General features: G+C 35.2%; 1 protein-coding gene and 1 long non-coding RNA gene across 2 annotated transcripts; both read left to right on the top strand.

The window, feature by feature from the left end:
• The first annotated feature begins 11,377 nt into the window (after positions 1-11,377).
• LOC149787014 (uncharacterized) lies at positions 11,378-15,066 on the top strand. Its single transcript, XR_016425069.1, has 2 exons — positions 11,378-11,478; positions 14,065-15,066. It is a non-coding gene; the product is annotated as an uncharacterized LOC149787014 (long non-coding RNA).
• Positions 15,067-19,651: 4,585 nt separating this feature from the next.
• On the top strand, positions 19,652-22,155 carry LOC149787013 (toll-like receptor 1; the record flags this gene model as incomplete). The annotated part of the gene is made up of 1 exon (XM_089976017.1): positions 19,652-22,155. A coding segment is annotated over one exon (981 nt), but the record flags the coding sequence as incomplete, so codon positions are not given.
• Between the last annotated feature and the right edge of the window lie 3,434 nt (positions 22,156-25,589).

The following is a 25,589-nucleotide window of genomic DNA, read 5'->3' as shown; positions in this document are numbered from 1 at the left end:
GGATATAGCAATAAGACCGAGAATAAGACCGAGAACGAATGTGGGCATGGGGTGCCAAATATCAGTAAATGCACAATTAAATTTAAAATATTTAACATAAAGACACCATTTTGAAAGTACATCTATGCGCGCACAAGCGGAGTTCATTGTTATAATATATCATTTGGTGGTGGATATGGACGGAATCAGAAATGAACAGTGTGGGTCATTCCGTGTTCTTATATTTACGTCGTCACCAGCAATCATATTGTATGCCAAATTTAATTACGACCGAATTCGAGAATCGATCGACTTATTTCCTCGAATATTAATTCGTCAGGTATAAAAACTTGTAAACAAATGCACTTTAGGCATTAAATCCGAGGTTGCTACGTTCTTGATAAATTCACTGAACAATTCTCAGAAAATTGTTTCATTTGATGGAGTGTAGTTTTGTATCACTTTTTAAGCTGCAAACAAATAGGCTTTTAGTGTCCATGCACTGAGGAGGAAAATGGTTGTGTTATTGTTAAAGATTGTATTAGAGGGATTGCGTAATCTTTGTTATGTAGTGCTGAATGCATTACATAATTGAAACAGTGTGGGTACAGTGGGTTGTGTTGGAGGGATTACATGATCATGGGTACAAGACACAAACGTTATTTATAATATCTCAATGTTTTTGATATATTTAGTTTCAGCGGTTACAAGTTATCACATTATAATTACTGTGCTAATGTTACTACTACTACTGGTGTAGCTATTTCATTCTATATTTTCTTTAATGCTATGTAGTGTGAGGTAATACACCTGATTGAAACAGTGTTGGGTGGCAGTTTATGGTGACGTTTAGCAGTGGGTTATGATGCCGTATGCAGTTAGCATCATGTCCCAAACAACAGGCGGACCAGCCTTAATACTAACCTCTTAATGCTGAGTGCCTTCAAGGCATCTGCTAGTACTAATGTATGTCTTTGGGATGATTCGGCATTGTTTTGGACCCACGACCTTTTGCATCCGTGGCGTTCGCTCTAACCATTTAAGCCACTTCAATAGTCTATTACAATTGTTGACATATATCTTTGTACGAATTATAACGTATGAAAACCAAACATTGACATTTTATAGCTATATCCATTATTTATAATTTCAAAGTCATGCAAAATCTATCACCCATTGTAAACAAAAACCCTCCTCACCTTTCGTGTTTATGCAAATACAGAGACAGTAAAGAATAAAGAATATTCCGTTAAATACGGAATCAAAGCAAAGGTTTTTAATTAATGAACAGAAGTTTTGTTAGCGAAAGCCAACCTATTATGCAATCGTTGACATGGAAACTTGATGAAAATCTAAAGTGTAGATACTTTCATTCAGTTCGTATATATTTGTAGAAATTTAGGTCCTGAAGCTTAGGGTCATAATCGATTATACTATAGCTCAGATTCAACGAACGTACTAGAGCTGTATACTACTACTACTACTACTACTACTACTAATAATAATAATAATAATGACACCATTGCTTATGAGACCAATACAGAGCACACTGAAGCTTGTCATCAAAGTCATGCAAGGCACCAAAAAAAGATGTCATAAGAAGTAGGTGTTATTTAGAAACAGGTTTGACATTAAATTCATAAAGGTCACTTTTTAAAGAAATTACGATTACTAAGGTCTCCAACAAGACCTTCTCAATATCAGTTAGTAATGGTTGGCGTGTTTTACTATTCGCACAATACTGTAAGCAGAATGCTACTCATGAATTTCATTATTCAATATTGCTAAATGGTTCTCTCTATGTCACTGAAGGAAGCTGGAATCTCTAAACAGATTACTCTCTAGCCCATTGTTTTATTTGGCGTTATTCTATGTGTGTATTAGATGTGGCATTTTTATTGTTCAATCGACCTTAGCTGTGTTGTCCTAGAGGACATATAAATAGGATACCAAAGGAAACGAAATGGAAGATATTAATCACTTGAGGCATATAATACCTTCATGCTTCACACTTCTGCTGTTATGTTCACTTTTACCGGGAAGTGAATTTTGGAAAAGTACTGGTAAGTCATAATATAAAGCATTTATAAATCACTCATCTCGTTCGTAAAACACCGTGGTAAGACATGTAAAATGCACTTAGTTGATTGCGCTCTACCCATTTTGTAATGGACGAAACTAAATATTATTGAGTGAAAAATTAAGGAAACAGTTATAGGAAATGAGGTCCGGTAGGCTTCATGTTTATAACTTCCTTGTACACCGTAAGGCGATCTAAGCAATTAGAAACTAAAGTTTACTGAATGTCCAGGTGCACGTTAACACTTATATGTACTATGTGATTAAAATGTATCCATATATCCTACGTATGATTTGTATCTTACTATAAACAATATATTGTCTCTCCATTCTGTAGCATTTCTACTTCCGTGGTGAGTCGAGGGGGTTATTTTGTCCTTTCAAAGACGCCATCTCCCAAACAAAAGTCCAGTAATAATACATGACCACTGGATATTTGTATTACATGAACATATCATTATCTTTATGGAAATATTATCTGTAAGTATGAAAAAGTTCATTTAAGATATATAATTAAGCAAACATAATTAACTTCGCACTTCGAAATTATTTATCATCATCAATGACAATCTCAGATTCGCCATCGTAGACGATATCATCGTTGTTTCTGTTATCGTCATCAGTTATTGAAACGTCTTTATTTTTAATATGGAAATCTGAAAAAGCAAATTTACCCTTCAACGATAATTTTAAGTCATCAATACGCGTATTGTCAGATAACACCCTGCAAAGTAAAACAAATACACTTTAGGCAATGAGTCAGATATTGCTACGTTTATGAATAATTCATTGAACACCTCTCAGAATTTGTTTTCATCTAATGCGTTGTATTTTATGTCATTTTTATAAGCTGTGAACATATTTAATGTTGTATTATGATTTCGTGCAATCGTAAGTTTCCAATGTCAATACACTGCTAAGATACTCAGATGTGCGATAGTGAAGGATTGTTTTGGAGGGATTGCATAAGCAGTGTTTTTTTTAAAATATTTTTTGCTTGATTTGTTTACTGTGTAAAACCGGCTTGGTGTATAATTCTAAAAGTTCTACTGACTGAGGCCACCGCCATCACCAATTAAAATAGAACAAAGGAACAGGAAAACAAGAGCAAAGAAATAATACCAAGAAGAGGAAACCATTAGGAGACCGTCAAGCCGTGAACAAAGGAATTGCACAGAACAAATGAACTCTCAATCAAAGGGACGATAGGAACACGTAACAGAAAACAAAGGAACAAAGGATAGACTTCTAGCGGAGGAGCAGACTGGGTTAGGACAAAAACAAAAGATAAGTCATCATTCAGTGCTATACGCAATTTAAGTAGAATAATGCAGACTAGGTCCATACAAATGGCTCTATTCAATCCAAACACGCAAACACACAAACCACCAAACAACCCTATCAATAAAGCAGTAAAAGTATTGCATGTATCACGACTCCAAACAGCACCAATAAAGCATGTAAAACAAGCAAGATTGACGCAAGTCGTACCAACCACAGCAAACTCGAATTCAACAGATATAACTAACACCTCCCCACCCGACCAACAGAAACTACTAGAAATACAAAACTACACTCCAGGGAACAATATAAATACAATGCCAATACTATCGCCAATCCTCTTCAAGGAAGCGGAAAAACCAAACACAAATGAAGACACAGACACCACTATTCCACACCTAACAAATGAATTTGACAGTAACGTACATACCTTAAACTACCCACAATTAGACCACATAACCATAATCAGCACCTCAAAATTCACCAAAAATGAAATAACCAATTCTAGAAACATGGAAACAAACCAACAACAGGAAATCAAGCAAACAACAATAAATCAAAACATTAGGAAAGAAACTATACACTCAAGCCAAACTCCTGGACCATCTGGGATAATAACAGCAAGGGAACCACCAACCTATGGGAACAAATCCAATGAATTAGACACTACAAAACTACCCAGTAGCATCACTAATATGGCAACCCAAAGACCCCAAACAACCCAAAACACCCAAAACACATACCTAGGTAATGGCAAGGGCCCGCTAATACCCCAGAACAACCACAAAAAAACCCACAAGTAAGGTTAACTCAAAACAGGAAATAAAACAACAACATACCCCCCAAAACAAAATTTACAATTATCATTCCATCGAACACACAATATACATAAGCAGAAGGTGCAACATAATTACTAGTCTAAGTACCAATAGTATTATGACAGCACTGGCCAAAATTCACACTGGACAATTCAAACTGATAAGACCAAGGCGAAACTACCTGATTGTCCAATGCAGCACAATTCAACAGGTGGAAATATTCATCCAAATTGAAACTATAGGCCCAATAAAGATCAAAGTAGAGAGACACTATTCCACTCAGAGGAAAACACGAGTCACTTCCAACTCCAAACACAGTGAAACCACAACTAATCTGGCTGAACCCACTAAAACTACTATCTTTAAAAAGTAATAGCACTAAACGGATACAACAAGGACAAAAGCAATGAACTCCTACTTTATAAACTCACAGCAAATGGAACACAGACCACCAAAGAATATCGTCTTAAAAATCACAAGGGACAAGGAACAAACACAGCAGTTATAGAGGCTACCGAGCCAAAACTCTCAATAATAAAACTAGGACAGTCAGGAGTGTGCCATAAGCTGGAAAACTACATAAATAGGCCAAGATTTTGCACCAAATGCCTGCACTGGGGACACTATGCCCTCAGATGTAGATTCAGACCAAGATGTAAGCACTGCGGAGGTCAACACAAAGGAGAATGCCACACAGCAAAACAAAAATGTGCTGACTGTAAAGAAAACCATTATCCTAGATCGGCAGAATGCAGATTTGCAATAAAAGAGAAACAAATAGTGGACTTAATGAAAGAAAAACACCTCACCTACCATACTGCCAAAAACATTATTTGTAAAAACAACCCCAACACACCAAAATCTACCTCTGAAACAATCAATGAGCACCAAAACTCTCCACGCAGAATCAGAAGGGAAAACATTGCACCACAAAACATACCGTCGAATCAGGAAACAAAAGAACCAAAAACTACAACCCACATTGTAACAAACCATGACCACCCTGATAACACTCCAGATACAAACAAAACTGTCACCCCAAACATCCCCAAACCTAACACACACCCCAACACAGAATTAATACATGAAGTAATGAACCTAACAACTGGAACCCTAATGCAAGGTCTCAGAAGCATAATTAGAACCCTCAAAACCATTTTGACCATACTAGCTGATTTGAATACAAGACTAACAGATAAAGACAACATCAAAAATCAATAGTACAACAAATAATAAAATCACCATCTGGCAACGGAACTGCAGAGGAATCTTTAAAAACAGAACTGCAGAACAAACTGAATAATACGGCCTTAAAACCAGACGTAATATGCCTACAGGAAACCCTCATAACACAAGAACACAAACGCCTGCCCAAACAACAAGGCTATACCCAGGGAATCTTTAAAAACAGACCCAATGGGGCAGAAATGGGGTGGACTAGCATTTTGTTTAATAGATACACTAATCTACAGTGAAGTAATAGAAGTACCCCCTAACCTAAACATCAATAATAACATCGAAATAATGAGAGTAATGATAAATATAGGAACCACTAACATTCAAATAATAAATGCATACGACCCAGGGGGTACCTTTTGCTCTACCAACCTAATCTCACTAAAGGCAATCACTAATAACAACAATAACAATCTAATGATCTGTGGCGATTTCAACGCTCACAGTGAATTATGGGGAGGTAAAAAGAAAGATCAAAGAGGGAAAATGGTTGAAAAATGGATAACTGAGAACAATCTGGTCATCTTAAATGACGGGTCGAACACTTGATTAAACCCTGAGGATGGCACTCTCTCAGCCATAGACCTAACCATCACTACCCCAAAATTGACTCAAATCACAAATTGGTGGGTGGATCAGGAAGATACGTTAGGAAGTAACCATTTTCCCATCACTATCAATATTCAAACAAAAGCTCAACACATTCCAAAAGAAACCCCACCTAAATGGAGGTACCAACAGGCAGACTAGGACCAATTCCAATTATTACTAGCCAGAGTAAATCCAGATAACTTAGAAAGCCCAAGTATTGACATGTATTATGATAACATACGAGACACAATTATAGAAGCAGCTAACCGATGCATACCAAAGACAACTAATATCCAAAATAAAAACCCTGTACCATGGTGGACTAAACAGTGCACTATAGAACATAAAGACAAAAAAGGGCCTTAAATAAATATAAACGCATCATAAATTCTATCTACTTCCAGCAATATAAAGATAAAGAAAAAGCACTAAAACAAACTATAAAAACTGCTAAAATTAATCTATGGCAAACCTTTTCTCTAAACTGAGTCTAAAATCAAACTCAAAACAAATATGGGACAAGATAAATGCCATAAAAGGGAAAGCAACTATCTCAGCCCCAAAAATTAAAAATGCCATAGCAAATAAAGATAAGGCAGACCTCCTAGCGAAGCATTTTTGGAACATGAGTAGCAACAATAATCACATCAGAAACTTTCAAAAACACAAAAAAGTAATGGAGGGAACCCAACCTCAAAGGTTTCAAGACCAAGGAACAAAAAGAATCTCACCTAAATAGCGACATCACAGTACATGAATGGAAGATAGCCCTACGATCCAATAACGAAATATCCCCTGGTATTTATCAGTTAGGTTACATTATCTACAAAAAACTACCTATCAATATAACAATAGCCATAATCAAACTCTTTAATAGGATATGGGATAAAGGCCAACTACCCACCAATGGAAACAGGCCATAGTAATACCAATCCCCAAGCTAGGTAAAGATCCCAACAACATAAATTCGTACCGACCCATCTCCCTTACAAACAATATTTGCAAAATAATGGAGACACTAATCGCAAATAGGTTAAAACACCACCTAGAAACCAATAACCTACTCTCCATAAATCAATTTGGCTTTCGGAACAAACGGTCCACCACTGACCAACTTCTCAGGTTGGAAAACGACATCAAACTCGCTTTTAACGCACATAGGAAAACCGATCGCAACCTCATAGCGGTATTTTTAGACCTAGAAAAAACATTCGTTCTAGTATGGACCAATGGACTAATGGCCAAATTAAACCAATTTTGGAATAACTGGACGCTTGTTCAACTGGATTGGCGATTTCCTCACAGGCCGGAAAATTACCACAAGAATAGGCAATACCTATTCGGAAGAATTTTCACTTGAAAATGGAACACCGCAAGGCAGTGTAATAAGTTCCTTAGTATTGAACCTAATGGTAAACGACCTTGACCTCAATGCAACCTCCGCAAAAATAAACTTGTCACAATTTGCAGATGATAGTGGCATATGGAGGAATGGAAATCCTGCCAATAAAACAGTAGTTAAAGAAATCCAGCAGAGCCTAGATAATATAGGGAGATGGGCGGACAAATGGGGTTTCAAAATATCTCATGAAAAAACTGTGGTAATCATATTCACCCCGAAACGAAATAACAACCTAGTCGATTCATACTTCTATATACAAAATCAATTAATCAAATACGTAAAAGTAGTAAAATTCCTAGGAATGTTCTTCGACAACCATCTCACATGGAAACAGCACATTGTCCAACTCACCCAGAATTGTAACAAAGATCTCAATTTACTCAGGAACATCACATGGACTGACCGGGGATCCAACCAGGAAACCCTCCTCACGATATCTAAGAGCCTAATTAGATCGAAACTGGATTACGGTTGCCAAGCATATAGCTCGGCTAAGGAACATGTACTACAAAAACTTGACTCTATCCAGAGAAAAGCCTTACTATTATGCACAGGAACACTCTCCTCAACATCATTACAAGAACTACAAACACTAACAGGAGAACGACCCTTAAAATTACGTAGGCAAGAACTGCTTCTCCGATACTCCATTCGATTTTATACCCACCCAGACAACCATCCCACCAAAATAGCTATAAATAAAATCATACCCATCACACGAAGTGGCAAAGAAATCCTTGAACTAAGAGAAAAGATACCGCTACTAAAAAACAGGTAACAAACAATACAGATAAGAACAAATCACCATGGTTACAAAAACCACCAAGGATAAACATTGAAGCTACCAAATTAGGCAATAAAAAAGGACAAGAAAACTTACTAAAACCTGTACTGGTAAACGAAATCAACCAAAAATACCCGGACTATGTTAAAATATATACCAATGGATCAAAAACAAACAACCCACCAAGAACAGCAGCAGTAATAGTCATCCCTGAATTCAATATACAAACGGGATCCAGATTACCTGACTATTGCTCCATTTACACCACTGAAGTCTGGGCTATACTTGAATCACTACAATGGATCAAAGACAACCAATTACCTAAAGGAGTCATTATAAGCGATTCCCTGAGCGTTATCAAATCGATCCAAAATCGCAATACACACTCTAGGGAACAATTCATCGACAGGGCATGCCAATTAATCGACGATATCACCACAGCACATCAATTAGTCGAGCTCATGTGGATACCGTCGCATATTGGAATCTCTGGCAACGAAACACCAAACAAAGTTGCAAAAACCAAACTAGGAGATCAAAACTATATAAAGCTTAACTATAGCTCTACAGAAGCAATAAGCTTCGCACAAACATATATAGATCAAACATGGCAAGATTTTTGGAACTCCTCCACAAAAGGTAAAAGGCACCATGAAACCCCCAAAAGCGTAGATAGGAACATACAGCTACCTAAGGGTACCTATTTAGAACAGAAAACCATAAACAGGATAATAACCAGAAAAACTAAACCAGCAAACAGTTATGGAAGTTTTTATAGGACCCAAACCAGCAACCATTAACTGCTTTAACTGCCACACCACCGAAGATCTACACCACCTATTCAGTATATGCCCAAAATATCAACCCGCTCGGAAAATATTTATCAAAAACCAAAAAGAGATTGGATCACCACACACATACCCAGAGTTGCTTGTGGACTCTAATAAAAATAAACAATCAGCATATAAAAATATAAATAAACTGATAGGCTCAGCAGGACTTAGGAACAAAATATAATTACTATCCCCACAAAACCAAAAGACCCAGTAACTAGCTAAATAAATTTAGAAGCCACCACATAAAAACTCATAACATATCATTCAATTTTATCAAAGCATTAATAAATAATTCACTTAGAAGCAACTATATAAAATTAAGAAAACCGCAAAATCGGATGTCCTAGATGTCCTTAACGAACCGTGTAATCGGCTAGGACTCCGGTCTCTTGCTAAATAAAGTATAAATAACATTCAATCTCTTAAACCATTAATTAATAAATGACTTCAAGAGGTAATATTTAAAAACTTATAAATAACATAACGTATGAAGCACACCATAAACACCTCGACTAGTAATACCATAATAACCTTGAAAATCTCTCTTCATACATGATTTCTACTAAGAACCTCTATAAACAGTATAGAACATCACCCTCCTTTTAGAACATTTTGAAGAAGAAAAAATAATCGAAAAAAAAATCGCAAGAAACACCAGGCAAATGCAACAAGAAACCAGCGATCTAAAGCAGCAGGACCGTTCCGAAGCTCTCCTTCCCACTACTGACAGCCTACCATTCAACTGTAAGGGACCTTTATGGACCCACAGATTGAGGCCAAACTATCAGGGTTCCTTGAATCCATAAAAGCCTGGGGGAGGTGGCACCATCTCCTTCCCCAGGAACAACTAGCAGGCTGCGGTGCAGTCAGAAAAAAGGGGCACATGCACAATTGTGCGCACGCCACTATAATTAAACTAAAAAAAAAACTGTGTTGCCTTTATTTGATGTTTGTTTATCTACAACTTAATTATGATTATTTGGGTGCTATGGATAGTTTTGATTGGATTACATAATCGAACTTGTGTGGGTGAGATGGGTAGTGTTGGACTGACTACATATTTATGGGTACAAGATAAAACCTTTATTTCGAATATCTCAAAATGTTTGTGATACATTGACTTGGACACCATTTTTAAATTGTCGTTAGAAATGTACTTGTATATGTAAAAGTTAAACGCTTTAAACGAAAAGGAAAATAGTAAGCTTAAAATTAAAGGTAATACAATTCATCATGCTGAAAATATTAATTGTATTTTAGTGATAAACCGAAATAAGAGAAGACTTAGAGCCTGATGGAATAAAGCTTAGAATCAAACTTCCTACATTTTGTGTATGTCGATTTTCCGTTTTATGTAATTAGGAGGATTTTTACGTCATAAAAGTGGTGAGAAATAGGATATTTTTTTGTTGCTAAATATATGTCATCATCAGGGACATTAGCACAGTCATCGTCAGCCCACTTGTCTTAGTCAGTCTGATTAATGGTCTAACCACATTTGTTCGCAACATCCTCATTACCTTTATGCTAATATTTAAAATCCCTCTCTTCTTTGTTGCATCCAGCTTGTTGTTTATGTCGTCTTATAAAGCCCAATGACAAGCATTAACTTATGTAGGAAAGTAAGATTTATAGTTTTAACTACTTCTCATATGTTTTACAATTTGTATCCATATCCTGCCTCTGTTCTATATCCCTCTCCCTCACACTCTCGTACTCTCTCTCTCTCTATGTATGCATGTATGTATGTATGTATGTATGTATGTATGTATGTATGTATGTATGTATGTATGTATAAACACTACCTTACAAACAGAAAGCGTTAAATAGTCCCATGTCAGATTTGTATAACTTCCGTGTTCACATGCCGTGACATACCATAAATTATTCGATTTGAAATATTTTCCTTCACCCCTCCTACGAATACAAACAATACAGTGCGCTCTTTGCTTTCTTTCATATGATTCATTTATTTTTCCCAGTTTTGTGGTAGTCACAGATATCGTTTCAGACACTAAATCGAATCTCTTTAGCGCTACAATGGCACGGTACTGAAGGATATCTCTTTGTATACAAAATGGGTTTCTATAGCGGGTAAGAACTCAATATCATGTTACAAATGTTGTGGGCATTTCCCTTCCTGTTAGGTTGTGACATACGTCAGAATAGAGTGCCGGAAGCACCCAATACACATTTTCTTCTAACATAGACTACATCCTGTTACCTATAATAAAATGGTATAATAAGTATTATGACAACTATAAGATCGTCAATTCTAAAACCATCGCTTTGACTACGTCATTACACACGTTAGGCTGACATGATATAAATACCTCAATGGGTTTGCATAGCGATCCATTATGAAACAAGTTGTACATTTAAGAAGACGGATAGTTACACATGAGATAAAGTTCTAAGCTATCAAACATGGGTACAAATACAACTCAAGTAGAATTTATTCTGAAGGAGAAGGTATGTCCTTGTTTATATTTAATTTTCAGATTAATATTGTTGTCGTCTTGTGGTACTTAAGGTGGTAATATTAACCGCATTATTAGGTACTGTAGCAGTAAAAATCAAAATATTAATAAATATTCAATTCGTATTGGTGGTAATAATATTAGGTATTATAACAAAGATAACATTACTAATCTTATGTAATGTATTAGTACACTGTACATTTAAATTGACTGATGAGTTGCCCATCAGATCACAATCTATTTTATAATATCTGTACTGAATGTCCAGCAACACATTTAACCCGTATCTATTTTACGCTCATAAAACTGCATCCATATATCGCGCACAAGATTAGATATCTTGCTTTAAAACTAATTGAATTTGCACATCAAAACTGTTCATTATCAACAACAACAACTTTGCCTTCGCCACCAGCGACCAGGCCAACATCGTTGCTGCTGTTATCATTATGAGCTATTAAAGTGTTCCTATTGCAGTTATCAAAATAATTCAACAAGAAGCCATTCCTCTAACGGCATAACGAGAGACTCAATATTGTGTATTACCTGATAGAATCCTGCTAAAAATCAAAATGATTTGCTCTTACAACCTCCCTATTCTCATCTAGTTATCTCCCCCTCTCTCTATCTCTCTCATCCATATTACCGAAATAATTTCCGTCAAACAGAGTAGCACTTATCACATATATTGACGTATTAAAACCACGACGAAGAAGCTGATCACCACATATTAGCAAAGAAAAAATGACCGTACCAACTTTATTGAAAAGAAGAAATGTTTTTATCCGTTTGGCCTTTGTCAAGAAATGATGCCATTTGCCTGCTATTCACGTATTTCAAATTCCAATCGCTTATTCACCTCTAGATCACACACGGGCTACACATAAATCGTTTTCAGATATATTTTGCTTTTATTGTATCACAAAGCTGCATTAAGCAAAAGAGTTTTGCCGCACAATCTTCATTGTAGTTTGATAATAACCTAATTTGTCATTTAAAAGATTTATGGAAAATGCATTACATTATATAAACAAACGCATTTGTTTGCTCTTGTCGTTTGCACCCTTTATACTTTTTATGTATGTGTTTTGTGAAACAACATCGTCTAAATCTAGGTAAATAAAGGGACAATAATATGCGTACATGTTTAGAACTGACGAATAATTCCAATTAAATCAGTCTGATTGCGGAATGCATATTGTTTAGTTATGGAAAAACGTGATAATTACGGATTGATATATTGATCACGTATAAGACTTAAATGTAAATGACTTTTCAAAAATATTAAAATGAAATGCAGCCATATGCGAACAGCACAATTCTGGATAAATTCCGCAGTGGATAGATGAAAAGAAACACTAATATTACAGAGAACAAATGACGGCATTGGGTACTAAACAGCAGCAAATGCACAATTTAATTTAAAATATTTAACATAAAGACACCATTTTGAAAATATACCCATGTGATTACAATGCATCCTTGTATCAATTATAACTGTCGTAGCAAAATGTATTCAAATCAAAAAGTTTATTTTCCGACTAGATCCATTATTCGGAATTTCAAAGTCATGCTAAATCAATCTCGCATTATAAACAAAAGCCCTACTTACCTTTCCATTTTAGGCAAACAGAGAAGCGGTTAAGGATAAAGAACATTCCCTTAAATATGAAAGCAACGCAAACTAAAAAATATTTTAATTAATGAACAGAAGTTTAGTCAATGAAAACCATCCAATTATGCAATGGGTGATATGGAAGGTTTATGATAATCTAATGTTTATATGTTTTCCTTCAGTTGAGAAAACTAAGAGACCTGAGGCTAAGGGACATATTCCTAATAAACTTAAGCTCAGATTCATCTAACCTACTACTACTACTACTACTACTAATAATAATAATAATAATGACACCATTGTTTATGAGACCAATACAGCGTACACTAAATCTTGTTATGAAATTTAAACAAGGCACCTCGACAAAAGAGGACTTAAGAGGCAGTTGTCATTTAAAAACAGTTTTGACATTAAATTCATAAAGGTCATTATTTAATGACATTTATAATTCCAAAGTCTCCAACCACACCTTCTCAATATCAACTAGTAACGGTAGGCAAGTTTTGCTATAAGCACAATGCTGTTTTTCTGAATAATAATCACGTGTTTGTGCATGTAAAATCCAGGTATATTCTACCCGAGATAATCGATGCAGAAGTGAAAACTGGAGGTTTATGATATTGAGTAGTATGGTAGAAAAGTTTAAAAGTAAGCATTGTCTTGTGTGAATAGTTTTTAATTTTTAAATCTCAAACTAAGGCTCGTTCGATCATTCCATATTGCTAAATGGTTCTCTTTATGTCACTGAAGGAAGTGTGAATGTATGCGTCTTCTTGCGTTTGGTCAACAAGTCCTGGGATTTTATCTAACAGACAAATTGACTTTCACATTATTTTTAAGTTATCGTGTGAAATGTTCTTGCATATGTAAAAGGTATATGCTTTAAACGAAAATGAAAATCGTAAACTTAAAATTAATGTTTAGAGAGTTGCATTATGCTGAAACAAATTACTTGTATTTTAGAGAAAAACGAATCTCACCCCGAAAAGATAGAAGGCTTAGAGTTTGATGGAATAAAGCTTAGACATCGACGTCAATCACCCGCTATGCGTTGAACACTTCTAATTTCCAATGGTTTATTCAACTCATGTACAATGTTTGAATGATGCGAACGTACACATAAGGAGCTAGACTGAACGCTCTTCAATATTTTTCTTGCTTTTGTTATATCAGGAAGCTATAATAATCACAGGGAGTTCTCCGTATAAAGATATTATATAGTTTAAAGAACCTTAATTACAAAATGTTATGAAAAATCCAATACCTGTATAACCAGCGCATGTGTTTGCTTTTGTTATATTAGCTCTTCCTTCTTTATATGTATGTGTTTTCTGAAACAGCTTTGATTAAAACTATACAAATATGGGGACAACAGAATGTTCAAATGTTTAGAACTGATGAATAATCATATTGCAATCAGCAGATTGCGCAATGCATATAATTTCCTCATAGCCAAACGTGATAATTATGGATTTATATATTGATCAGGTATAACAGTTAAAGAAAAAATGAGTTCGTAAATATTTTAGAATAGAAATGCAATCAAAATGAGAACAGCAAACTCCTGGATACATTCAGCACTAAATGAAAAGATATAGTAATATTACAGACAGCAAATGCGTATTAAGTTGGCATTGTGTATCAAACAACAGTAAGATTATTCCACCATTTTGAAAATATGCCTCTGTGCACAAAAGGGAAAATGTTTATTATAAGATAATATTTGGTGAACAATATGTGGATACTCAGAATTGAACTATGTGTGATATTCCAAGTTCTAAAATTTGCACCTGCCATTTCACTTCATAGCAATGGTTTAATTATGACAAAATTCGACAAATCGACAGTTTCATTTTCTTGACTATTATTTAGACGAGATATTTAGTCCATATAAAAATGTAAACAAATACACTTTAGTCATTGAGTCTGCGATTGTTACGTTCTTAATAAATCCATAGAACACTTCTCAGAATTTTGTTTTTCATCTGATGCATTGTAGTGTTGTATCACATTTTAAGCTGTGAACAAATTTAAATCTAATGATGTATTACGATTTCGTGCAGTCCGTATCTTTCCAATGTCTATACACTGGCAAATTGCACAGTTGTGCGATAGTTATTATTTGTTTTGGAGGGATTGAATACACAATGATGAGTTGGTTGTAGTAGATGTTTTCGAAGGTCAACTTAATTATGGTTGTTTGGGTGCTATGGGTAGTACTGAATGGATTACATAATCGTAGTTTTGTTGGTGAAATTGGTAGTGTTAGACGGATTACATAATTATGGGTACAAGGTAAAACCTTTATTTAGAATATGTCAAAATTGTTGTCACGTTTATTTTCGGCGTGTACGTAATAGTAAATTAGGATTACACCACTGATGTCACTAATACTACTTATCCTGTTGTGTCATCCTATATATTCTTAAATGCTATGCAATGTAAGGTAATACAACTGATTGAGTTCGTGTTGTGTGGCATTGTATAGTGATGTTTACCACCGGGGCATCATGCCGTAGATATGTATCATTTGGTCCCACCAAGTCTCATTATCTTGATATTAGGCCGAACAGTCTTAACACTAACAGACAGCTGCTTGTCCTATTATATATGATTTTGGTCTGATTCGTCAGATGTTTCTGAACCTACGACATTACGCATTCGAGACAGACGCTCTAACCACTTAGCTCACTGAAGCGGTCTACTGAAATGGTAAAAATGCATAATTATATCAATGATAACTTTGGGAGAAAACCTTATTCAAAGGAAGTGTTTGCATCTTTCAATACAACCATTACTCAGTCTTTCAAAGTCGTGTTCTTTCTGTCTTCTATTTTGAAAAACAAGCTATCCAGCCTTTAAGTTTTAAGCAAACATAGAATAGATACAGAATAAAAAAAAACAGTCGATTACATATGGAATCAATGGAAACTAAAATATATATAAATAATCTAGAGAAGCTTTGTCAGCAAAAGCAAATCTTATATATAATGGGTGTCATGAAACGTTTTATGAAAATCGTATGTTTACAGGTTTCTTTTCACTTGGTGTATATGTCAAGAAACAAGAGGCCCCTGAGACATACATTTATATCCAATAAATATATGAATCTCACTTACTAGCAAAGATTTGACATTAAATTGGTGACGGTCATTTTCCTAATTAAGAAAACGTTGATTTCGGAGCTTATCAAGTTAATTTCACTAATTCATCTGCAGAGAAGCTATGCTTACATCGACCTTAGTCGCATTCGATCACTAGTCCTCAGGTGCATTCATCGCAAGCTAATGTTGGTTCTTTCAACTATACCACATGTGTACATTGCACAAAAATACGGCTTAATTGGTGATGATATAGCTACATTGGCTTCGACTGCAGATAGGCATCTAATCATCCTCCACATGTGTATATAATTTGTATTAAATTTTCATGCGTAGAATGCCTAGCTAGAGTGAATCAACATTTAACTCTACTGTTTTAACATATAAGAGTTAGCTACTTAGGAATCATCGTTCATCTCTTGTACTGTATATTATTCGTTGACGTAACGTCCTATGATCAACCTATATAAGGATTCTATTCAATATAACACGTGACTGTTTTAGGGAAATTAAATCTCATTTACCCCAATTGCAATCCGATATTATTCTAAATATTAACATAGACACTGATATGCGGTGCTCTGTTAAAGGTGGATCTGTATACATTCATATGCAATAACGTAAGCCTCATACACTTATAAAGTGCTTAGCTTCGTATATTCTAAAAACTTGCCATGGTTAGTTTCTTTATTTGTTTCTGTCTTTTAGGCAAGTCGGAAATGACGCTTGTGCAACGGAAATCACAAGTCCTCTTTCTGTTAGCGGTTTTAAATAAAATTATCTGTATAAAAATTTAAAAATAAATTGTAAATTGAATGGAATCGCTGAAAACATTTGCTATCATAAGACGCAGGTTGTATAAATCGTTAACAATTCATAATTCCCTTATTCCAGTTATGTGACTGGAAGTTCCTGCTGCAGAAATTACTCACCGTAGACTTAATGGAAGGAAGTCACATCACCAGAGCTACAGGAATTGCAAGATGCAAAAACGTATTCTAAATGGTTATAAATCTCAAAATATCCAATGAACCAAGATACTAAAATGATCAGAACCATACATGTATAAATAAATAATGGATCGCTTTGTGGAAGTATCAAAGGAATGATAAGGCCTCAGTATGCACTTTGCTAAGTCCAAAAACCAGAATCTCAACCAATACAAGCACCACCAGTGTTTAAAGATTGTTGATCCTGTATAAGACGGCAAAGTTTCACTATAATGCGCGGAAATGTAACACCTGTATAGGCCGTAATAGGTATACGAAACGGTAGAAATAATATTTAAATTCAATACCTATACGAAATTTCATTTTCTGACTTTCATTGCGGCATTACTGTAGGTTATGGTATTGCTGAGTCAAGTAACCATGATTCTAATATACATCTCCTAAATCCAAAAAAGCGAATCAATGAATTTTGTTAAAGTAACGTACATGAAGCATATACGTTCAATTGATATATATATAAATAGAGAGAGAGATATGACTTTTCGCAACGTCCAGCTACGGAAATAGTACAATGCAATTAAGCTGACGCAGTCAAGACATTATTATTTAAACATTCAAAAATATCTCATCAAATTCTCACTTTAATTTTTATATAAGGATCATATTTCTACTTCAATTCCAATTTTACGCTACGGTAGGCATGGTATACTTACAATTCCATGATTTGAAAAAGATGTCTCATAACATACTTGAATATAAGATTTGAATTTATCTCTTGAAATATTGTAACCTTTTGGAAATGATAATGCGAACAGTGTTCTAATCACTTCGAACTTGTCTTGTTTCAGAAATAGTTACCACTTTGGAATGTAACTAGGATATTGATACGTTTCCTGGATATCACAATGGACCTTAGTATATTAAAAATCTCAAAAGTGCTGCCGTGGGGATGACCGATCATGGACCCTAACTATTAGAAGACTTTACGGATTTCATCCTTAGTATTAGGAAATAAGATTTCGATTCCGATATGTCGCGAGGAAATATTTTATGTTTAATTGGTCTTCTAATTGTTCTTACTATTGGAATGAGTGAATCAAGGTCGTGTAATTTGGAGGGCACGTCTTATATATGTACAAATATATCACATATAGAAGATTTTCAACTTTACTTGCCAATCGTTGTACAGAAATTAACGCTTATTGGAACGAGGACTATCAAAGAGTCCTTTCCTAATGGCCTTTTCCAAGATATCAGTTGGACAAATGTATCGGAACTTTCCCTTCATATGTTCACACTTATACGTTCAATTGATAAATCCTTTTTGAAAGGACTGAACCACTTGAGATCTTTATCGATATCAGAATGCTACTATCTTCAAGTCATTGATTCTGCATTATTTGACTCTACTCCTGATCTTGAAACATTACATCTTGATGGGAACCTCATGTTGAGATTATCTGCTGTCGAAAATGCTCTGAAAGGAAAAGTCAATAAATTGAAGAATCTGTCATTACAGCATCTTCAAGCAGAAGTTCATGAAGCTGGTTTCATCGGTAAAAACTTTATGAATGCTCTTGAAGGAAAACAGCTTCTATACCTTGATGTCAGTTATGCCAATATAGCGGGAATTTCTTCAAATGATAGCTTACACGATGTATTATACAATTTAAGATATTTGAATATATCACATTCCAAACTTCCTTGGTATAGGTTAATGCGATTTGAGATCGGTGGTCCCCTCCAAAATCTTGAGGTGGCAGATTTTAGTGGATGTCAAACGTACATAACGAATCCTAGGGTAAACACAGTCAACATTCACAAATGTAGTTTGCCTCCATAACTGAAATACTTATTTCTTGAAAATGTTTTCTCGTATCAAAGAGAAATACGCTTACAATTTGAAGAGCAATATACTAATTGCAGCTTGTGTAATCGTTTGGAAGTCACGATTACAATTTGAAGAGCAATATACTAATTGCAGCTTGTGTAATCGTTTGGAAGTCCTTGATTTTAGCAATAACAGACTTACTCATTTCAACGTGACAATAACAGGAGTCGAGTGTTTCCTTAGACTGGTAAAGTTCAACCTTTCCAAGAACGGTATGGAGTACATATCACCATCAGTGGTAAGTAGTGTCTCAGCACTGAAGGTCTTGGACATGTCTGAAAACCAGTTGTATAAAATGCAACATATGGGTGATTTCAATAACTTACTGCGGAAGAACTTGATGCTGGAAATAATATATCTTCGAAATAACCAACTTAGTTTTATTCCAAACAACTTCCTCATTTCCAATACCAGATTGCTGCTTCTTGATTTAAGAGACAATGACATTAACGAATTTAGTATCAACTTTAGACATTTCTTGAACTTGAAGATCATAGATTTAGGTAAAAATCGGCTAGGAGGTCTGTTTTCTAGTATGTATCAAACATTGGAAGTACTTTATTCATATCAAGCAAACAACAACGGAAGCACACTTAGCTTCTTAAATAATAATCTTATTTTGCAGTCGCTTGATAGGAAAAGTATTACAGAAAGGATATAAATATGGTAACAATTTCAATGTGAGTTTGTGTCTTGAAGTCAAATGTAAGACTATTCCACAATACCTAACGATTGATTTATCTGAAAATCCAATCGACTGCAGGTGTGAAAATGAAGGCTTTCTGAAATGGGCTGTCAATACAAAAATACGATTCGTCAATTCGGAAAGTTTGGTTTGCAATTATGGAAATAGGAACTCTCTCCTTGACAGGAAATTACACGAAAGCGTTGCATTTGATTGTCTGCTTCCTGCCCTTGTCATCAAAGCTATTTCAGCAATTCTTTCCGTCATTGTGATTTTCAGCATTGTAATTCTCGTGGTTCGTAAGATTCACTTAAATCGTCGCAAGGCTCAAAATATTGAAATTCTAAAAAGGGAGATTAGAAACCGTCATCATAATTTCCGGTACGTGGCATTTATTCCCTACTCCAGTCATGATTACGATGTTGTTGAAAATAATATATTACCAGCTCTTAGGACCTCCATAAAGAAAAGACTGAATACAGACAAGGAAGTTCTTTGCACTGGAATGGAAAATTTCATACCTGGTATGCTCATCATAGATGAAATACACAGATGCATCGATGAATGTTTAGTTGTAGTTCCCATTATAACATCAGGTTTCATTCAATCGCCATGGAGCCAGAACGAATGTTCAGATGCGATTGAAAAACATAGAAGAGTATTGATTTTGATGGAGAAACAGACAGATATATCACATGCCCGGACAACGGTTACAAATCTGATTGAGAATTACACAAGAGCAACATGGTCGAATAAGGAGGGGCAATTTGTGATTCATCCGCCGTTGAATGTTGTTTGTGATAGAATAATTACTGTAGCTGCTGAAACCCTAAATAAACAAAAACATTATCAACGTCAAAGGCCAGGTAATTTAATTCCATTACTTGAGGAGAATCCACCGTAATAGCCCCGACATATCTGCACAGTAAATGTATCTGATTGATGGACAAGTAGAACGTTTTCTTAAGGTGTTTTATTCGATATATTACTGACAATTCACCCCGATCCAGAACGATATCAAAGTTCCATATATGGATGGAGAAGACCGTGTGTAACAGAGCTGAATAATGCAGTGTGTTTTTCAGAATTCACAGCTTCTGTTTTGTCTTCTTTCTTAATTTGCTACCTTCGCATAGATAATAAACAATGTCTTCGAAAAGTTCGTCATAATTCTGCTATAAGTTTACACAGACGTATTACCCTGAATATTTTTATCGCATTCGGCAAGGTCAGAGAGCGCGGAACTGAGACTATGTAGTTGAAACTTCGTCTCCTACTTGTAGCATGCGCTTGTTTTATTAATTATATATACAACAACTTCACGTCTGTGGAATGTTATTGCATGAGAATGAAATAATTCTTCCAAAGTTGTTTCGCACGTGAATAAACAGTTTACTGTCGTGAAGATCGTTGTTTTATTTGAAATATGATTTCACAGGTAAACTTAAATTCCTGACCTGATGAGACTGTTTCATATTATAAAAGTATATTCCCGTACATTAAGTAGACATAGTTTTGCTTTTTACTTTTCCCCACACCTAAAGCCATATCCCGGTTGCATATAAATTTTGTCCTTCAAAATCCACATGTATCATTGCAATCCGTGTATAATACGTTTTATTCGTTTTGGTTCAAAACATCTTGTTATGGTGTTGGTGTTGTACATGTAACCCAGGAATTCAGCATGATGGTAGAAGAGCATAAATTAGTTTTTTTCATTGCGAATAGTCTTCAACACCCGATCCATGATTTAGCATTTGAAGAACTAATAATGTTTGGGCGAAAAGGCATACAAATGACAGCAAGGAAACAAAGATAAAAATATTCACAATACACAGATTGACAACTGTTATATCAAACATGTATAAGTAAAACATTGTCAGTTGCGCGTTTAATAAATTTAAGCCACAAATCACATGGCAAATATCACTATTTCCATAGGCATTGGATTAAAAAGTATGTGATAGTTAAAAAATATTTGATATTACAAAACAGATTTATCAGATTTGTTTTGTCGTCTGTCTTAATTTGCTACATTCACCTAGATAAACTTGCACATGTTTGCAGCCACATGTTCCATCAGTTACACAGACTTAGTACCATGAAGTTAATATCGCAGTCGTTGAGGACAGAAAAGGTGGAGTTAAGACCATTTATTGACAAAACGTCTCTTCCTTTTATCAGACACCCATCTTAATAATTAGACTTGGTTTAACTTCACTCCAATAGAATGTTATTACATCGAAGTGAACTAATTCTTCTAAACGTATGAAACATGTGGAAACATTTCGCTGAAGTGAAAAGCTAAATTAAAATTATTGGCCTGTTAAAAATATTTATATTGTAATTTTTTTCCCTTTACATTTAGAAAAATAAACATTTTATGCTTTAAACTGCATGCAAAATAAATACAAATTTGTCACTTTTTATAGCTTTCTGTGTTTTATTTGCCAAAATGTTACTAGGATCGATGTTTTAAAACTTTTGTATCATTATGTAATCCCAATTTTATAAATTGACCACATCTTATACGTTTTGATAGAACGTAAGCGGCCATGTGATGCTGATCTGGAAATAGTTAGACATCGATAAGTTATGCTCATTAGTTTTGCTTCACTATTTCCAAATTATTTTATATGAAGTTTTTATCTATATAAACCCCGTGATTTCCGTGATCGACAATTAGAAGTTAAAGCAATGTAACTGCACATATCTTCCTGCAGTTCAAGCTCACCCCTTTTGCCGAAGAAGAGATATGGCAGGTTTCAGAAGATCATAATAATATACCACTGGCATGACCAGCTATAACACTACAATATTAGTATATATAGAATCGAATGCTCTTGGATGGCGAAGATCGGTCTATGTAATCCCTTGCAGTTAAGAGGCTAATGAAAGAAAACTTCGATCTACATAACGGTTAGTGTTCTTTTGACGTAATCTGCTGTTCTAACAAAGGAAGGGAAATAAATCTGAATTATATGGATAAAACGATAATGGTTGGTTATTTACTGATGTGTACATTTACTATTACCACATTTTGCTAGGTTTTTATCATTCAGCTTGTTTGTACATTCTTTCGTGTCCAAGAAGACGAAACATTTGGATAAAACGGTTCAAATTAGTGAGGGCAGATTTCCACTTCACAGGTTATGGATCAAACAGGAATTTGTGTCAGCATTTTGCGGAAGAGAAATGACCAACGAACTTCAACAATTTGTCATCAGTTTTCCAACAGGGACATTTAAGTTTTCGGTAGGTATTTGTAACGATATTACAAGAAGAAGAAGCATTCCATGCATATGTCCCAAAGAAACTAGACGAGAGAGAGAGAGAGAGAGAGAGAGAGAGAGAGAGAGAGGGAGAGAGAGAGAGCATTTAAATAGGTTTAAACTCAGAACATATTGTCTCATGTTGTGTGTATATACTTGCTTCAGACAATTAATAAGTTTTATTCCTTTACATCAGAAGCGCTTGTGACATACGTTTTAACTTAGCATGTACAGATGATAAATAAATAGCCAGCAATGAAAACGCGTCTACTTTGCAAAAAGCTAGGTCGGGTTTTAACATGTCTTTGCCAGTGTAAAGCAGTGTGTGCGTGTGAAACTGAATGTCCTTTAATGTTGTTGTAGTTGAGAACAGTGTAACTTATCACAGGTTTATGGACAAATTACAATTGAAGGTACCGCGGCGGTGGCCTAGTGGTTAGAGTGACCGCCTAGGATGCGTGAGGTCATCGGTTTGATCCCCAGCCAAGTCATATCAAAGACTTATAAAAATGGTACTAACAGCTGCCTCGCTTGGCGCTCAGCATTAACTGGCTAGTGTTAGGACTGGTCGGCCTGGTATCAGGAAAATGTAACTGGGAGTGACATCATCCATATAGTGCGTTTTGGAAATATTATTGGCACTTGTCGCCACAAGAATTAATTTTATTATGAGAAGCAAAAACGGCATGTATTAGTTTGGGACTTTCATATTTTAGTTTAATACTGGCAAATTGCAGACAACCAGCATTTTGATTGTGCAGCCAGAAGATTGTGCCAGAAGCGGTTCTCGTCAGAAGTTGGTTTGAAAGGCGCAATTTCTAATTCGAAGCAGGTATTTTCTTCAATGTTATGAATGTTTGTGCCATTAATTTGTGCTAGTAACACGTGGCTTTTAAATTTCACATCTTTCTTGAGTTTTCTTTGTGCCCAAGTTTATTTTTTCGGCAGTAGTGGAAATTGTGCCATCTTTTTTCTCTCGTGTAATTTCTGCAATGGCATATAGCAGTGCACCAATGTGGTGACATGCCTCGCCCTCGCTTAAAAGTTGAAGTTGCAAATACGCATTATATTGAATTTTTTCTTAATGAAAGAGAATGTATTGTAATTATAAACAAATGCAAATATACGTGTACGTTTCTTCCCCAGTAGCATAATAAAATGCATCTTGATTAAACTCAGTATGTTGATGCTGGCACCTGTTCACAATTATATGCTTTCGTATAGACTTTGGATGTCATGATTATACTGAATTCTGTATACGAAACTAAGTACACACACACTAGAAAGCAAAGAATCTTTTCAAAGCCGAGTTATCACTGTTCAGCCCATAATTACAATTCAGTTGTAACTAGCATTACTTTCTAGACAAATATAATATTCCTTCCCTACTCCATGTTAGAAGCAGTTTCTAATTATTGTTTGGTTTTGTTATTATTTGCTAACATATTTTAACTCCAGGTAGCCATCATATTAAATGTAGCATTTTGTTGCTGTCGTAATTCATGCACTGATTTGATTTTTAATAACGTAGACAAATCACTTACCCTGCTGTACAATTCCAGTTGGCTGACTGTACGTTCACAGCGATTTATAAAAAACAAACCCATATACTGTAGTCAGGGTTTTGTCTCTATTGTGATTTGGGAATGGATGGAATCACTTTACATCTAACGATACATTGGCCGCATTACTCTAAAATATTCCTAGACTCCAAAGAGTGTACATGTCTATCTCCTATATAGGCTTTCGATCTCAGCTGATGTTTGCATTTCATATCAAGTACCAGGTAATTGTAAATGTCTATGTCAGTAAACGCTGGAATGGCTAAAACATCATTTGTCCAGTTTCCGAGTGACTCTATCTCGGGACTTTGTTCCCATAGTGGGGTTGTCCTCACGCCTGTCTTATCTATTCATCTAATTCGTTCAGTTTCAACCTGACCACACCTTTTGGCCTATTAATCAATTCATTTTTGTTACCTGTTAACAACTGTTCATGTATACGAAATTAACGTTTCAGCCCTTTGATTGCGTAGCTACCAGTTTCTTCGGTGTTAATATATTGGTCCATTGCTCGCTCCAGGTACTTGCCAGAAGTTCTAATCATGGTACTCCGCGCTCTAGAGGACAGGGTAAGAAACTCAGTTTTCACATTTGTCTATAGTGGTTCTTTGAGTTAGAGGGGTTACACAGTATAGTCAGAATATCAATGTGCTTGACAAGGCACAGACTCTGATTAACAGATTAATGCAATCCAACTGTTCATACCTAACAAATGCACACACTTTGATTAATATAGACGAATGAAATTGAATAGCACTTGTGCTTAACAAATGTATATACTCTGATTAATAGTCAAATGAAATTCAAGATTGCATGTACCTAAAAATGCAAGCCCTCTGGTTACTATAGACCAATTACATTCGAGAGTAATTGTTCTTAAAAAAACACACTCTTATAAATAGACCAATGAAATTCAAGTGCATATGTGCTTAATAAAGGCACAATATGATTAATAAAGACTAATGAAATTAAAGAGTACATTTGGCTTACAAAGACAGACACTGATTAAGTGATATCAATGACACTC

This window comes from Sinohyriopsis cumingii, chromosome 12 (assembly GCF_028554795.1).
Source record: "Sinohyriopsis cumingii isolate HCF-2022 chromosome 12, ASM2855479v2, whole genome shotgun sequence".
Classification (NCBI taxonomy): domain Eukaryota; kingdom Metazoa; phylum Mollusca; class Bivalvia; order Unionida; family Unionidae; genus Sinohyriopsis; species Sinohyriopsis cumingii.
Note: the sequence above shows the minus strand (reverse complement) of the source record. Positions and strands in the feature narration are given on the sequence as shown.